The sequence below is a fragment of the Orycteropus afer genome, unplaced genomic scaffold, assembly GCF_000298275.1.
Source record: "Orycteropus afer afer isolate SDZICR_OR568_19922 unplaced genomic scaffold, OryAfe1.0 scaffold00006, whole genome shotgun sequence".
Lineage (NCBI taxonomy): Eukaryota > Metazoa > Chordata > Mammalia > Tubulidentata > Orycteropodidae > Orycteropus > Orycteropus afer.
The window spans coordinates 15,497,888-15,514,255 of NW_006921593.1; the positions used below are offsets into that span (position 1 = coordinate 15,497,888).

At 57.3% G+C, this 16,368-nt stretch overlaps 1 protein-coding gene across 1 annotated transcript in view; it reads left to right on the forward strand.

Annotated features, from left to right (window-relative positions):
* Positions 1–16,368, forward strand: part of MAD1L1 (mitotic arrest deficient 1 like 1) — a 370,401-nt gene that overhangs the window by 247,400 nt on the left and 106,633 nt on the right. The window contains exon 14 of the mRNA XM_007941221.1: positions 10,128–10,218. Within this exon, the coding sequence (XP_007939412.1) occupies positions 10,128–10,218 (91 nt within the window). The remainder of the gene's footprint in view (positions 1–10,127; positions 10,219–16,368) is intronic.

Consider the following 16,368-nt stretch of genomic DNA (forward strand, 5'->3'; position numbering starts at 1 on the left):
CAGGGGGGAGGTGGGCATGCTCAGGTAGGACCCGCCACCACCAGAGCTTCTCCTCCAGGGGGGAGGTGGGCATGCTCAGGTGTGACCCGCCGCCCTGCTGTCTCTGCTACTCGGGCCCACAGCCTCTCCTTTCCTGCCTGCCTGGAAGCTTCTCTCGGTTGACGTGGAGTCCTGTCCCCGGGCTCGCCTCCTGGTCTGGGTGTCTCAGTGTCATTTCCCGGCTGGCTGTGACAGAGCACGGTGGACAGACCTGGGCGGTGACAGCAGAGCCCCTCTGCCTGCTGTGCTGTCCCTGGAGGTGGCGAGGAGCTGTGGACAGGGTGCGGAGGCCGTGTCCGGAACCACCCTCTCTCAGAAGAGGGTGCCCACAGAGCACCGCCGGGCGGGATGGGCTCTGTCTGTCGGCCGTGCACCCTCTCTCCGCGTGCCACCGAGCCCTTTTGCTTCTCTCAGCATGTGTTCGAGATTTCTCCTGCCCCTCCCCAGCCCGCAGCCCCCAGGAGAGGCGGTGGCTGCGTCTCTTCCGCCAGTACCCCTTGTCTTTCTAGCCAGGGGAGGTGTCAGGATGTGAGGTAGGAGGCTTTTAGGCTGTGTCTTGGGGACAGGGCGGGCACAGGTGGAGCAGCCTGGAGCGTGGCACGCACAGGACGTGGAGGCGACACTAGGAGCCAGATGGACCTGCGGGGAGCAGGGCCCTGTCCTGAGAGCCACTCTGAGGTGCCCACCAGATCTGCCCCGTCTTGTTGGCTGCTGCGCTGAGGAGGGAGGGCAGGAACTGCCCACCAGCCAGGTGCTGGCGTCCCGCAGCTGAAGAAGTTGCTGTCCCTCTCAGGCCCAGCCCTGACTCTTTGGAACACCCGGGCTAGGGATGAAGACGGTGGTGACATTATAGAAGGCACAGGGCTTTGGAGCGGGGTCTTGTAGTCGGTAGGGGCACCCTGGGTGTCACAAACGTGAAAGTACTCAGCTCCTCCCCCAAAGGTTGGAAGTTCGAGTCCAGCAAGCGGGGCCTGAGGAGAAAGGCCCGAAGACCTCCTGCTTCTGAGAGCTCAGCCATTGCAAACCCTGTGGGGCGGAGTTCTGCATCGACACACTGGGAGTCACTGCGAGTCGGGGCGGCTGGCTGGGGGTTTTCTGTGACCACTGGGCCAGAAGGGCACAGAGGAAGGGCTTTCTAGGCCACTGTGAGCTCTGGCTGCAGCAAAGGTGGCCCGGCAGACCAGCTGCACCATGCCCTGAAAGCTGGAGCGAGTCCCCCGTGGTACAGGGCCGCCAGAGGCAGGGAGGTCCCGGAAAGGGTGGGGCAGGACTGCCCATGTGAGGGCTAGAGGTGTAGTGCTGTGACCTCGGGGCTAAGGTGACTGGTGCCACCGCCTCAAGGTCTTGAGGGGCACCTGGACTGTGGGGCCTTGGTCCTGGGGCCCAGGGACACAGTTGCTTGGAGCCTGGTCAAAAAGGCCACTTCCCCCCGGAGCCCACACCCCTCGTCGGGGACTGCAGAGTAGCTGGAAAGAGCAGCTTGCAGCAGGCCTGCGCTCGGACACGGCTCTCTGACTGTCCAGGGGCACTGCTTCGCGGCCTCTTCTCTCAGCGAGGGGTCCTCCTGCCAGGCCCTCTCTGTCTAACCCACTGCCTTCGAGTCGACTCCATGTCCTGGGGACCCCGCGTAACACCGCTCGACCGTTTCTGTCTGTGACCCTCAGGGAAGCCAGACTCCATGTCCTGGGGACCCCGCATAAAACTGCTCGACCAATTTCCGTCTCTGACCCTCAGGGAAGCCAGACCTCTTATCGGAAGTGCCGCTGGGTGCATTTGAACCTCCAGCCTCTCAATTTGCAGTCACCTGGGGCCTCCTGTGTCTGAGCCTCCCCACCCACTGCTGACAGAGCATGCTCTAGGGCTGGTGTGTCCCACACACTAGGTTTATTTTGTTTGCATTTACTTTTAAAGGCTGCAATGCTGGGGTCGTATATCAAGCTTCTTGTTCCACCAGCCAGTTTTAGATGCAGCTGTGGAGCGGGTCTTTTTCTCATTAATGGAAGCTGGACCAGTGTCTATTTACAGCACGCCTCAGTCCTCAGTGCCTGCAGGGGAGACGCTCGGAGGGCTGGATGCCACACAGGACTTGGTTCTGTTGAATGGAACCGAAGCGGCCTGTGGGAGCAGGACGTCCCGCCACACTCAGACTGGGCTCCTTGCTGCTGTCCCACTCTCTGAAAGAACTCTCTGGAAGGAGACCCTGGGAGTGCTCAGGGTGCAGACGCACATTTGGTCTCTGCTGTCCCAGAGTCCCAGGGCCCTCGAGATGGGGAGGGAGACACAGAGGGAAGGGGGTTCAGAGTCTCCCTCTTACAAGCCCCTCAGTCTCCCTTCTCCCGGCTCTGAGTGTAGAGAGCTTGGTTTACAGATCTGCTGCAAAATTGGTTGTGGTGCTTGTGCAATGCGGCTGACAGAGCGGGCACTGATGGCCACTTGTTCATCACACTTGTCCCGAAACAGCCTCCTTCCTCCGACCTCCCCTCACCTGGGGGCTGGACAGGCTGCATGCGGCAGGGCCTCACCCCCAGGGCTGACCTGAGCACCCACTTCCTAGAGGGTGGGGCAGGCATAGGCTGGGCCTGTGTGACGTGTGTGTAAATGTTGTGTTAGTGGATACTGTCAACTCAAATTGGAGTCATAGTGACCCTACGGGACAGGGAAGAACTGCCCCGTAGTCTGGGAGGTGTAGTCTATGGGAGCAGGCTGCCTGCTCTTCCTCCCACAGGGGCCCTGGGGAGGGTCAGACCACCGGCCTTTTGGTTAGCAGCCAAGCACTCGCCCGTTACGCACGTGTGTGTACGTACCCGTGTTGATGGCTGCATCGGGTCCGCGCCAGCTGACGGCGGCCTGCACAGCACAACAAGGCCTGCCTGGCCCCTGGCCGTCCTTGCCACCGCCCATGCTCAGCTCACTGTTGTGGCCCCTCCTCCTCCTCCGCACGCAGTCCCAGTGTTCTGTTGGTCCGTTGGCTGCTTTCTCCAGGAGGTTGCCAGGCCTTGCTTCCTCCTGCAGACACAGGGTGTGCTCCGTTGCAGATGCGTGGGATGTGTAAACACGGGGTGCTCACTGAGCAGCTGTCTCCCTGTCTGACCTTCCCCTCGCACAGCAGCGGAGGGTGCTGGAGGGGGACCAGGTGGAAGGAGCTGGGCGGGGGGCACTGGGAGTGCGCACCAGGGGCAGCACCATCCCATGGGGCAGGTCTGTGGGAGTGGGGGCAGGGGGTCTCTGTCGGGGAGAGGGGTCTGTGTGGGAGGGAGAAGCTGGTCCATTGGGGGGACGGTCCACATGGCCTCGGGCAGATGAGTGCTCCGGCCGCGGCAGGCTGGGGCCCTGGTGCAGTGCAGAGGGAGCCCCACGTTGCTGGCCAGTGGGTTATGGTGCTTAGCTGGGGCTGCAGCTGAAGCTCGGAGTGGCCGAGGAGGGCAAGTGGGCCTGGGGTACGGAGCCCTGGTGGCTGCAACCGTGAGCCCAGCCTGGATAGCGTGGGGGCTGCGGAACGTACAGAGCAGACTGGAGGCACGCACTGGTGGGCGAGCCCTTTGGCTGCCTGGGGAGCAAGAAGGTCAGGTGGTCAGGGCTGTCCAAGAAACATACCTGGAGGGCAGTGGCCCCAGGAAGGAGGGCCTCGGGGCCTGCAGGTAGAGGAGGTGGAAACCAGGGCGGAGGAGGGAGCGTAGGATGCAGCGGTCAGGGGAGCGGGGAGCGGAGGGTGGGAAGCCACTGGCCAACGAAGGCTGGGCCTGCAGGCGCTCCTCCTGCCACCTCCACTTGGGCATCGTTGGAGCTGTGTCTGCAGGGAGCTGTGGGGGCGGCCGGTACGACAACATAGCATTCTCACATGGTGCTGAGTTCCACACAGCGACCTAGCTGTTCCCTGGAACAGTGGACAGTGAGTGTGCAGATGTAGATATGTGTCGGGAGTCCTGGTGGCACAGTCGTTAAGTGCTCAACAGGTAACAAAGGTTGGGAGTACCATCCCACCCAGCTGATCCTTTGGAGGAGGACCCAGCAATGTGCTACCGTAGAGATGGCAGCCTGGGAGACCCTGTGGGGCAGTTCCACTCTGTCCTCTAGGGCTCTGAGAGTTGGAATGGACTGGATTCGATGGCAGTGGGTTTGGTTCTTTGGTTTGGTATATATACGTGTACGGGAACTCTGATGGTATAGTGCCTAAGGCATTTGACTGTTCACCAGAAGGCTGGAGGTTGAAACCCACAAGCCACTCCTCGGAAGGATGACTAGGCAATCTTTCTGGAGAGATACTGCCTTGGAAACCCAAGGAGGGGTTGCTATGAGTCGAATACAGTTTTGGTTTATATATGTATACATGAAATGTCACTTTTTGTGACAAACAAAAGTAGGGAAACTTGAATCAAGATTTAATGGTAGCAGCTAAAGGGCCTTTCCAGCTGGAATGAATCTGAATCTTTATTCCCTGCTGTCAAGTAGCAGGTCTAGCAAGTCCTAGACGGTGTCTGTGGGTTAGCGGCGGGGCGGTCTCAGTAATCCCCGACAGTGTGTGTCTGTGCCAGCGCCTGTTAGTCACACTGGCTGGAGGCTCACTCTCCCAGCACTCGCCTGTGGCGGGCTGGGCCTCCCCACCCTGTGCAGGAGCCTCTCCAGCTTGGGGGGGGGCTTGTTGGGGGCTGGGGGCTCCCTGCCCCAGGCGATGGGCAAGGCTGTCTGCAGACCCCGATGCCCAGAGGGCCCAGCTGTAGGCTCAGCGCTCACAGGTGCTTCCTCACCCTCTGGCTCTGCGCCCACCCTGCGCTGGAGCGCCGAGGGCCCTGGAGAGCAGGGCCTCTGAGATCTGGGGCCAGCCTGGTGGTCGGCGCCCTCCCATCACCCTTCCAGGCCGACTGTGGTCTTGAGCCTTGGGAAGCGAGGTCGGCTCTGGTCCAAACCTGCACCCTCAGGCAGTGCTCAGACAGGGGCGCAGAGCTCAGTTGCTGGGCCCACGGAAAGGCAGTGGCCCCAGGAGAGCACAGCCCCAAACGCTGCACAGCCAGGCTCTGAGGCCTCGCAGAGGGGCCAGGCCCTGGAAGCTGGACAAGAGGGTGACGGCAGCCCCGTAGCAGGGCCGACACCTGTAGTACAGCTGCTGTTGCTGGCCGTCCCTGACTGAAGCTGACTCACAGCGACCCTGGAGGGCAGGCTAGAACTCCCCATGGGCTTGTCTGGGCTGGGGTCTAGTGAGGGAGTGCTGGTCGCTTAGTGGTTGAGCCCGCGGCTGCTAACCGAGAGGTCGGTGGTCTGAACTCAGGAGCTGCTCTTCGGGAGAAAGATGAGGCGGCTGCTTCAGTAAATCACAGCCTTGGGAATGCTGTGGAGCAGTTCCATGCATCCTATCGGCTCTCTATGAGTCAGAAAACCAAAAAAATAAAACCCTAACTGACTCATAGCAACCCCTCCTTGGGTTTCCAAGGCAGTATCTCTACAGAAACAGATTGCTCAGTCTTCCTTCTGAGGAGTGGCTGGTGGGTTTGAACTGCCGGCCTTCTGGTTAGCAGTCAGATGCCTTAGGCACCGTGCCAGCAGAGCTCCCCTCCGTGAGTCAGGGTCGACTCCAAAGCAGTGGGTTTGGTTTGGTTAGGTTAACCTCTCCAGGAGCACATCAGCAGATCTTTCTCCCCTGGAGCCACTGGTGGGTTTGAACCAGTGACCCTTCAGTTAGCAGCTGAGCACGTAATCACTGAGACCCAGGACTCTGTGTTGTTGTGGTTAAACCACTGCCTTCAAGTCAATTGTGACTCATAATGACCCCGTCAGCTTCCCGATGCAATAAATCTTTATGGAAGTAGATTGCCTCCTCTTCCTCCCCTGGACCAGCTGCTGGGTTTGAACCACCGACCTTCTGGTTAGCAGCCAAATCTTATTGCTCCCCAGCACACAGCACAGAACCAAGCCCTGCCTGGTCCTGCGTCGTCTCCTTGATGGGTTGCAGGTCAGACCGTTGTCACCCATGGGGTTCTCACTGGCTGAGAGTCAGAAACGGAATACTAGGCCTTTCCGGGTGGTCCTTCGACTGGAAGCTCTGCCAAGACCTGTCCAGCACCTGGCAGCACACCAGCCTCCGCTGACAGGCGGGTGGGGGTTGAACCAGGCTCTGCCGTGTGGCCAGCGAGCCGCTGACAGTTACCGCTCTCTGGGGGCTGGAGCCCACTAAGCACTTCCTGTGCTTCTCCTTGAATCGTCATTGTAGCCAGAGGAGGGTTTTTGAAACACTGCATCCTATTCAGGGACAGTGTGTCCACTGGGGCACCAGGGTGGGCAGGGTAGCCCTCTGGGCTGGTAATTGACAGCTGTGCTGTCCATAGAGAAATTTACAGTGAGAGCCAGACTGAAAGGAAATGGCAGCTTTTTGTTGTCCTGGAGGATGGCCGCTGTGAAGTACCCTCCTGCCCCAACCCAGCAGGCACCACATACCCTCTCACCCTCACGCACCCACACACCATATACCCTCACACACACATGCACACACACACACACGCCTTCGTTGTTATCACAATAAAGGACACCTACATATCCTAGTAGATTTTTATTTTTCCTAAGTTTCTAAATTATATCGTTAAATTGACCTTTTTTCTTTCTGGTGTGCAGTTCTGTAAATTTTTTTGAATTGTTTTCTGCTTTATTTATAAGAAAAATTCAGACCTTGAGTTGCAATATCAAAGGATCTTATGGGCAAAATACTGAAAGACGCAGGAAGCGTCAGAAGAAGATGGAAGGAATAGAGTCACTGTACCAAAAAGAAGTCATCGATGGCCAACCATTTCAGGAATATCATGTGATCAAGAACTGATGGTGTAGAAGGGAGAGGTCTAAGCTGCACTGAATGAAATGGAGGAAAACAAGGCTCCACAAATTGACATTACACCCACTGAGATGTTTCAACAAACTCATGCAGCTCTGGAGGGGCTTACTTATTTATGCTGAGAAATCTGGAAGACAGCTACCTGCCCAACCAACTGGAAGATATTCATACACATGCCCACTCCAAAGAAAGGTGATCTGTCAGAATGTAGAAATTATCAAACACACAAGTAAAAAGGAAGATAATTGAAAAAACAGTTGTAGCAGTGTATCAACAGAGAACTGCCAGAAATTCAAGCCAGATTCAGAAGAGGTCATAGAACAAAGGATATCATTGCAGATGTCAGCTGGATCTTGGCAGAAAGCAAAGGATACCAGAAAGATGTTTGCTTGTGTTTCATTAACTATGCAAACCATTCAGTTGTGTGGATCATAACAAATTATGGATAGCATTTGAGAAGAACGGGGATTCCAGAACACTTACTTGTGCTCATGAAGAACCTAGACATAGACCAAGAGGCTGTCGTTCAAACAGAACAAGGGGATACTACATGGTTTAAAATAAGGGAGTGTGTCAGGGTTGTATCCTTTCACCATACTTATTCAATATGTATGTTGAGCAGATAATCCGAGAAGCTGGACTTTGTGAAGAAGAATGTAGCATCAGGATTGGAGGACAACTCATTAACAACCTGTGGTACGCAGATGACACAACCTTGCTTGCTGAAAGTGAAGAGGACTTGAAGGACTTACTGATGAAGATGAAGGACTACAGCCTTCAGTATGGATCACACCCTGACATAAAGGAAATAAAAATCCTAACAACTGGACCAATAAGCAAGATTATGGTAAGTGGAGAAAAGACTGAAGTTGTCAAGGATTTTCATTTTACTTAGATCCACCATCAACACCCATGGAAGCAGCAGTCAGTAAATCAGATGACATACTGCATTCGGCAAATCTGCTGCAAGAGACCTCTTTAAAGTGTTAAAAAGTACAGATGTCACTTTGAAGACTAAGGTGCACCTGGCTCAAGCCATGGTATTTTTAATTGCCTCATATGCATGTGAGTGCTGGACAATGAGTAAGGAAGACTGCAGAAGAGTTGAAGTCTTTGAATTATGGTGTTGGTGAAGAATATGGAATATGCCATGAACTGCCAGGAGAACAGACCAGTCTGTCTTGGAAAAATTATAGCCAGATGGTCCTTAGACATGAGGAAAGTGTGACTCTGTCTCATGTACCTTGGATGTGTTGTCAGGAGGGGCCAGTCCCCAGAGAAGGACATCATGCTTGTTCAAGTAGAGGGTCGGTGAGAACAGGGAGGATCCTCCACAAGATGGCTTGACACAGTGCCTGCAACAGTGGGCTGACAACAGTGATTGTGGGCATGGGCGGGACCGGGCAGTATTTTGTTCTGTGGCATACAGGGTTGCCCTCAACATCCTCGACGACACTAACAGCCGTCTTTGAGTGGATGGCAGACCTTGTGAACTTGAGCTTGTTGGGTGCTGGGTGTTTCTGTTTTCCTGTAAAGCTCTCTCAGCTCTGTTCAGGTGCATTTGAACTTCTTGGGAAGAAGAACAGGACTTGCTTTTCAACTTGCTTAGCCATCCTGGAGCAGTGCGCACTCAACTGTTGATTTTTGCCCACTGAGCCAAGACCTTCCCGGGTCCCCAGCCAACACTCCACCAATGATGTTTTTCCATCTGATGGGGGGGAACAGGCATGGTTCCTGTCCCGTGCATGAGTGCCGGCCACTGCTTCCTTCCCATTGTTGTTCTTGGGTGCCGTCAAGTTGATTCCAACTCATAGTGACCCTCTGTGACAGAGTAGAAGCCCCACAGGGTTTCCTAGACTATGAGCTTTACAGAAAATGGCCAGTTTTTCTCTCTCACAGAACCACCCACCTTTTGGTTAATAGCTGAGCACTTAACCACTGCTCCACCAGGATGCTTTCTCTGTCCAAACCATACCTGCTGTTGTCTAGCCAATTCCAAGTCATAACAACCCTGTGAAAGAGCAGAGCAGTGCCACAGGGTTTCCAGGGCTGCCGTCCACGGGGCAGGTCTCTGGGCCCTTTCTCCTGCAGAGCTGCTGGCTGGGTCCCAGCCTCCGGCCTTTCCATGAGCAACTGAGTGCTTAAGCCCTGGGCTGCCCAGGCTCCTTTTCTTTGCTCTGGGCCTTGTCGGATGTTTTGACTCTTAAACACTGTGATTATGTTGCCTGTTCAAAAAATTCAACTCAAACATGAAGACAGTGATAGAAAGGCCCCTACGTACAATAAGCCAAAGCCTGGGCTTCTCCTGTCCCAGCCCTGGCCTTCAGTTTGCACTCGGGACCCTAGGGGACAAGGGGACTCACACGAGCCATCTTTCAGGCTCCTGCCCCTCTTCTTCATTTCCTCCTCTCGCCTCTGCTGCTCAGAGCTGCCCACACCCCACCTGGGAGGTCTTTCCTGTCGCCACATTGATTTTAAGACTTCCTCAGCTCACTTCCTTGTCCCTCAGTGACTTCCTCTTAGAATGCTGTCACATGCTGGGATGGACGGACAGTGGGCACAGGACACATGTCGGTTCTCATGCAGTCTACCTCCTGTTGGTGTCCCCGCATGCTTCCAACTGATTACAGTCCACTGAGAGTCTTTCCTGTTGGAATGCATGCCGCGTGTCGGTTCTCCTGGCCATTCCCTCGTGTGTCATTTTTGCGCTTTTCTGCCATTGTCATTCCTTGACTCTCGGGGCATCACCTTTCTGTCTGGGCACAAAACTGCATCAGCTAAAAACCCTTCACTTCCGCACTTGCCATCAGACAGGGCTTCTTGGGCACGGGCTGGTACCTCCTGCCCCGCCTTCGGTCTTGGTTCTCGTCTGCTGTACCAGAACACCTGCAAGTGGTGGGCTTAGCCAACAGAGTTTGTCTTCTCACAGTTAGGAGGCTAGAAGTGTGGATTCAAGGCACAGCTCTGGGGAAGGCTTTCTCTCTGTCAGCTCTGAAGGACAGCCCTTGTGTCTTTTCAACTTCTTCTCAGCTCCTGGGGGATCTTCCTGTGGTATGCCATCTCCCCCCATCTCTGCTGGCTGGCCTGTTCATTTAAATTCTTTTATATCTCAGAAGAGATTGACTCAAGACAGCCCCGCCCTAATCCTGCCTCATCAACATGACAAAGATACCCCATTCCTGAGTGGGATTCTAGCCACTGGAATCGGGGGCAGCATTTACAACACAGGGCTTGAGGACCCCAGTTGAATCCCTAACACCTTTTCTGTCTGCAGACTGAAGGTGGAGGAGCTGGAGGGGGAGCGGAGCCGCCTGGAGAAAGAAAAGAAGGTGCTGGAGCTGCAGCTTGAGAAGCTCACCCTCCAGGTAGGCACTGGCAGGCGTCCTTGGGGAGAGGTCCCTGTCACCCATCCCTGGCACTCTCCCAATATGTGTGTCCATGGTTCCCGCTCCCACAGAACAGCCTGCGTCCTGGCTTATTGGGCTCCAGGGGAATGAACCCCTCACACACCCCTTCTGGGTGGAGCACATGTGTCCTGGAGTCCAGCGGAGCCCCCGGCCTGAGTTGTCTCCTCCGGGAAGAGTGTCTTGACCCTGAACTGGCACTGTGCACCGGCCGCCCTGTCCTCTGTCCCCTCAGGGAAACACATCCTTGACCTTGAACTGGCACCTGTGGACTGGCTGTTCTACCCCACCTCCTCCTTGCTCGAGTGGAGTGATACCCCTCTCATCCCCCTGCACTGACCAGAGAGACCAGGCTGGGTCTGCCGGGGTTTGATTCACCAGGCGCCGACAATGGGGTGGAGAAGCCACAGAGACATTTTCTCTGCTGGTTTCCGTTTTCTGCTCCAGTTGCCCCCGCTGATGCTACCTGTCTGTAGCTGTGACAGGGCTACTATGCACACGGCTCTGGCTTCTTCCCTTCTGTCCTCAGGTCTGTGGCAGGAAACCCCCAGGTTGAAACTACCCAGGCTTTAGACAGCCATTGATTTTATCTTGACACCTATTAGAAGTGAGTCAAATCTCTTTTTTATTACCTGTTCCTGGAGCCGGGAGAAGTGACAGCTTTGATAAAGCTCGGTGCGGCAGGCCGCAGGTCCACCTCTCGGACCTGTCATCTCGAGCTGCTGTAACTGGGCTGCCGTCCCTGATGGGGAGGAGCACGGGCCGTTGGCAGGTAAACTGCAGGCCGCCATTGTGGCCATGTCACAGTGGCTATTAACGTCTCCTGGCAGCTTGTCAGGCAGAGCCCAAGACCATGGCCGTCACGGCCCACCTGGGTGTGAGGGGTCCCTGCCAAGAAGAGTCACCCCATTTTCTAGGCATCAAGCCCAGTGTGCCCTGGCTGTGTCTGGTGTGATTTCCAGAAGCAGATGTAACAAGCAGTGAGGACTGAACACTGTGCCTTCAGGCCACACGTGGCCCATGTCACCCCCACTAACTCCTGTCATTCTGAGGGGGAGCGTTCTCTGGATGTCTCTCGTTGGAGCTGGGGCGGGCTCAGGGCTGGGGTGCCTCTGCACCTGGGTGCGTGGCCATGAGGATGGGTTGGACGATGCTAACCGTTGCCCCCAGTGTGTCCTCTCCACGGAGCTCTGCTGCCCTGGCACCTGGGGTGGGGGCCTCTCCCTGTGCAGCGTGCGTCTGGGTGCTCGGCTGGGGGGCTGGGTGCTGGCCGACCGGGCAGGCAGGTCACAGCGTCAGCATGGGGTCGCAGGCCAAGTCCCCGCCCAGTCCCGCACCAAGGCCAAGTCCTGCAGACAGAGGCAGGGGTCTATCAACGAGTGAGGGAGATGGTATCATCTGATGTGGGGGTGAGGGTGGTGCAGTGTGGACATGAGGTGGGGCCGGGGAGGGAGCTGCCGGCCAGGGCTCCTTGGACCACCATGCCAGTGTCTGTGTCTACCACAGCCAGGCCTGAGCGCCCCCAGCCCCTGGCCCCTGGCCCTGGCTCATCCTGGGTGGTCCTGGCGGCTGGTGTTTGTGGCTGAGCCCAGCACCTTCCTTGCAGTCAGGGTGACCTCGCCACGGGGCAGGTGTCAGGCCGAGTAGCAAGGCTATTGCCCCACAGTGGACACTCAGAGATGCTGAAGACGTGAGGGGTGCTGGCCCCGTGTGCCCACCCCTGCTCCCCAGGAGCCTGCTCCTGTGTGGACGCCTCAGGTCCCCAGCCCCAGACAGGACAGGTAGAGGCGGCTGCTCGGGGCAGAGCTGTGTGCTGGCGGCAGGGCTGGCGGCAGGGCCCCTCCTACTGCCCCTCCTGCTTCCACTCGCCTCGATTCCCCTGGTGAGGGAGGAGAGTTTTCCAGTCGGGCCGCTTCAGGGAAGATTGATTAAAATCAGCTGCGGTCTGACTTAATTGGGGACATATGCCTGGAGAGGGAGTCGGACTGGAACTTGGTGTAATTAGCTCACAGCTGGGTGGCAGACGCACAGTCACGGCTCAATGCTGGGTGGGGCAGCTGGGCGCTGGTCTCAGGGCGGGCAAGGGCGAGGAGTGGAAATGTGCCCTGGGGCATTCTGGCGGGACGGCCTCTGGGCATCTCCCCGAGGACCTGCACACGCTCAAAAGTGAGTGACCTGAGTGCACAGTCCTTTCATTTTTTGCTGGTAAAATCCCTGTCACACACTCCTTGACATCTTAAAGACCCTCCTGGGTCCCTTGCTGTAGAATCAGTCATGTTCACCATGTTGGGTAGTCATCACCGCCGTCCGTTTCTATCCCCCCAAACAGAAGCCCATCCCCCAACAACTCTCTCCCTTCCCCCAGCCCCTGGTCACCACTGATCACCTTTGGTCTCTGCTAACCAGAAGGCTGGCGGTTCAAACCCACCAGCCACTCCTCGGAAGGAAGGTTGGGCAATCGACTTCCATAGTGATACCGCCTCAGAAACCCAAGGAGGGGTCGCTATGAGTCAAGTCCGACTCTACGGCAGTGGTTTTCGTGCAACTCTGGTGGCGTAGTGGATAAGGGATTTGGCTGCTAAAAGGTCAGTGGTTTAAACCCCCCAGCCACTTTGAGGAAGATGGGGCAATCGACTTCCATAGATGCCGACAGCCTCAGAAACCCAGTGAGGGTTGCCTTGGGTCAGAATTGAGTAGACGGCAGTGAGTTTGGTTTTGGTTTTTCTGGACACATTTCCTATAAGTGGGATCAGACAGTGTGTGTCCCATTGGCTCTGGCTTCTCCCACTCAGCCCCACGTCTTCAAGGTTCATCCCTGGGTCGGGTGGATCAAGACTTCATTTCTCTTTGTGGCTGAGTAAGATCTGTTGTGTGGATGGATCACATTGGTTTTAACCATTCACCTGCTGACGGACGCTTGGGTTGTTTACCCAAACCAAACCAAACCCAGTGCCACTGAGTCATTCTGACTCACAGTGACCCCATCAGTTTCTCAGGCAGTAAATCTTTGCAGAAGGAGATTGCCCCATTTTCCTTTCATGCAGTGGCTAATCGGTTTGGCTGGTGGGTTTGAACCGCCGACCTTCTGGTTAGCAGTCACGTGCCTTAGGCACTGCGCCACCACGGCTCCTTTGAGTTCTTTCCATCTGTTGGCTGTTTTGGAAACCACTGTGACTGTAAAGATGACAGCCTGGAGGACCCACCGGAGCCTGGCTCCACTCTCATGTACATGGGTCACCATGAGTTGGAATCAGCTTGACAGCAGTGGGTTTTGTTTTTGGGGGTTTTATCCCCCAAGCCCCAAATGCACCCCTCCCCACACCTACCTGCCTTTCCCCTGGTCCTGAGGCACCTTTTCCAGGAGGCTCTGGGCCATGACCTGGTGGGCCTGGAGCTTGCTGGGACCCCGCCCTGCCAACCCCTTCCCAGCCCATCTCCAAAGCACCGTGTCCCTGGCCCAGGGTCTGCAGTCTGTCTTTGCCTGACCCCTGTGACGACCTGCCTCCCGGCAGATGGCCACCTGTGTGCCTGGGCCTGCACTTCCTCCCCGTGATGGGGAGCTCACCATACTTGCCCTGGGGCTCCCTGAGAATGAGGGGACCCTGCAGCCAGGCCTGGTGTATTTCACTGAGTGCAACAGCTGCTATTCCTCATTGGCAATCTGAGGACTGTCCCCGCCACACTCGCGTGTAGGACGCTGTGTCTGAACAGCCAGATCATGGCTTATGCAGGACACCATGGCATGTGACTTTGAAGGTGTGTGATTTAGAGGGACAGACACCAGAGAGCCCGGGGTGGGGGGCTGGGCTGGGGCTCCAGAGAGGTGAGGCCAGAGTGTGGTGCCTGGCCGAGGCTCTACAGAGCACAGGGTGGGAGGCTGGGCAGGCAGGGGCTCCAGAGAGCCTGGACGGGGTGCCCAGTGGGGGCTCCAGAGAGCCTGGGGTGGGGTGCCCCGGAGGCTGGGGCTCCAGAGAGCCCGGGGCAGGTGCCAAGTGGGCTAGGGCGTAGGGCAGGGGTGGGGTGCCAGGTGGGCTGGGGCTCCAGAGAGGCTGGGGTGGGTGCCAGTGGGCTGGGGCTTGGGGCACGAGTGGGGTGCCAGGTGGGCTGGGGCGTGGGGCAGGGCTGGGGTGCCCGGCTGGGCGCAGGGCAGGGGTGGGGTGCCAGGCTGGGCGTGGGGCAGGGTTCTGTCCTGAGGTAGTTGCTGAGCAGCATGTCTCACAGCAGAGATGAGCACGTCCTCTGTTCTCTGGGCCTCACTGTGTCTGTACCGCTGTGGGTCACCCTGTGCCACCGCCCCCCCCCCCGGCGGTGATGGTGGAGCCAGAATCTAACGCTGCTCCCTGACACTTCAGTGTGGAGGTTTCTGGGCGCCCAGATGCCCCCTCCATGCTGCCCTGGGTGTGAACTGCAGCCGCTCTGTGACACGTCTGTCCGTCCGTCCATTTCTGGCACGTCTTTGACTGCGGACACCTGTCACGGCCCAGGTGCTCAGTGAGCCCACAGGAACTGGGTGCGTCTCGGGATCTGAGCCCGGCTCCCCCTCGACGTTGCCCTCCCCTTCTGCATTGGAGCAGTTCTCTGGAAGGTTCCGTTTCACCCTCCCCCACCAGAGCTGTCTGGGGGGCCCCCAGCTGGTGGAGGTGGGGCACCAGTGGGTGCTGCCTATGGTCCCCAAGGTGGGGCTCAGGAAGGAGACACAGACATGTAGCCTGCTGACATCTCAAATAAGTGTGTCTTTTTTGGAAATGGAGTGGGTAGGAAATTGCTGGGTTCCCTGGGAGCGGAAGGCACGTGGTGCCCATGGAGACCGTCCCTGCGCTGTCCCTGCGTCACCAGGCAGGCGGCCTGTCTCAACTTAGATGCTCGGGGGGGGTGGGGCGCCAGAGCCCCCCTGCCTGCCCTCCTCCCATTTCCCAAGTGCTCCCCACTCTCTTCAAGCACCCGGCCCTCTCCCATGATGATGATGGTGACGGTGTGCTCAGGGACCCCAGGAGCTCCAGCCTGGCCAGGCCATCTCCGCACGTGACCTTGAGCAGCCCAGAGCACCAGGCCCTTACCCATTGGTGTGGGGATCCTGTCCCCTCCACCCCCTTTCATCTCCTGCACCCCCAACCTCAGTCTCACCCGCCTGGGGGCCTTACGCCTGCAGTGAGGACTGGCCATGTCTCCCACGGGCCCTCCTGCCTCTGGTATTTTTGCTCTGGACCCCACTCTGCTTATCAGTGCAGCCTGACTCTCCCCTGACTCGACAGGGCTTCCTGAGGGTGGCACTGGGCCAGTCCCAGCAGGCCTGGGTCGTGTCAGTGCCCTGCCTCAATGGGGTGTGCACTGGGGGCCGACAAGGACCTTGGCATGGGGGTCTAGAGGTCTTTGTAAGGCGGGGATGCCTCGCACCCCCATGACTGCAGCTCTGAGGTCTGCTTGCCATCACAACCTCGATGTGGCACACGAACAACAGAGATGAAAGAAAGAAACGGGACGTCATCAGACTTAAAGCATCTTCAACAAAGACGTGCAACCATCAGGTGAAGAGACGACCCACAGATGGGGAGAGAAATTGAAGGACGGCAGGACAGAGAAGATCAGGGTTTGATGTGCGGAATATGTAAAAAACTCCTACAGCTTAATGACAAAATGGCCAGGTACCCAATCAAAAGAGGGCCAACGGATTTGAATAGACGTTTCACCAGAGAAGACCGACAAGCAGCCATGAGCACCTGGAAAGGCGCTCCAGCTCATGGCCGGGGGAGCTGCTGTCCAGTGGGCTCCGACTCACAGTGGCTGGACACACACAGAGAAGCGGTGCCCGCCCTGTGACATCTGCGTGGACATCAGTGTGCTCCAGTTTATTGTTGAGGCCAGTGTGTCGTCTGCCTCATGGACCCTGTGTCGTCCCTCTCACGGAGGGCGTGTCGTCCGCCTCACGGAGGGCGTGTCATCTGTCTCGTGGACCCTGTGTCGCCCGCCTCACGGAGGGCGTGTCGTCCGCCTCACGTAGGGTGTGTTGTCTGTCTCGTGGACCCTGTGTCGTCTGCCTCACAGAGAGCATATTGTCCGCCTCACAGAGGGCGTGTCGTCTGCCTCACGGAGGGCGTGTCGTCTGTCTCGTGG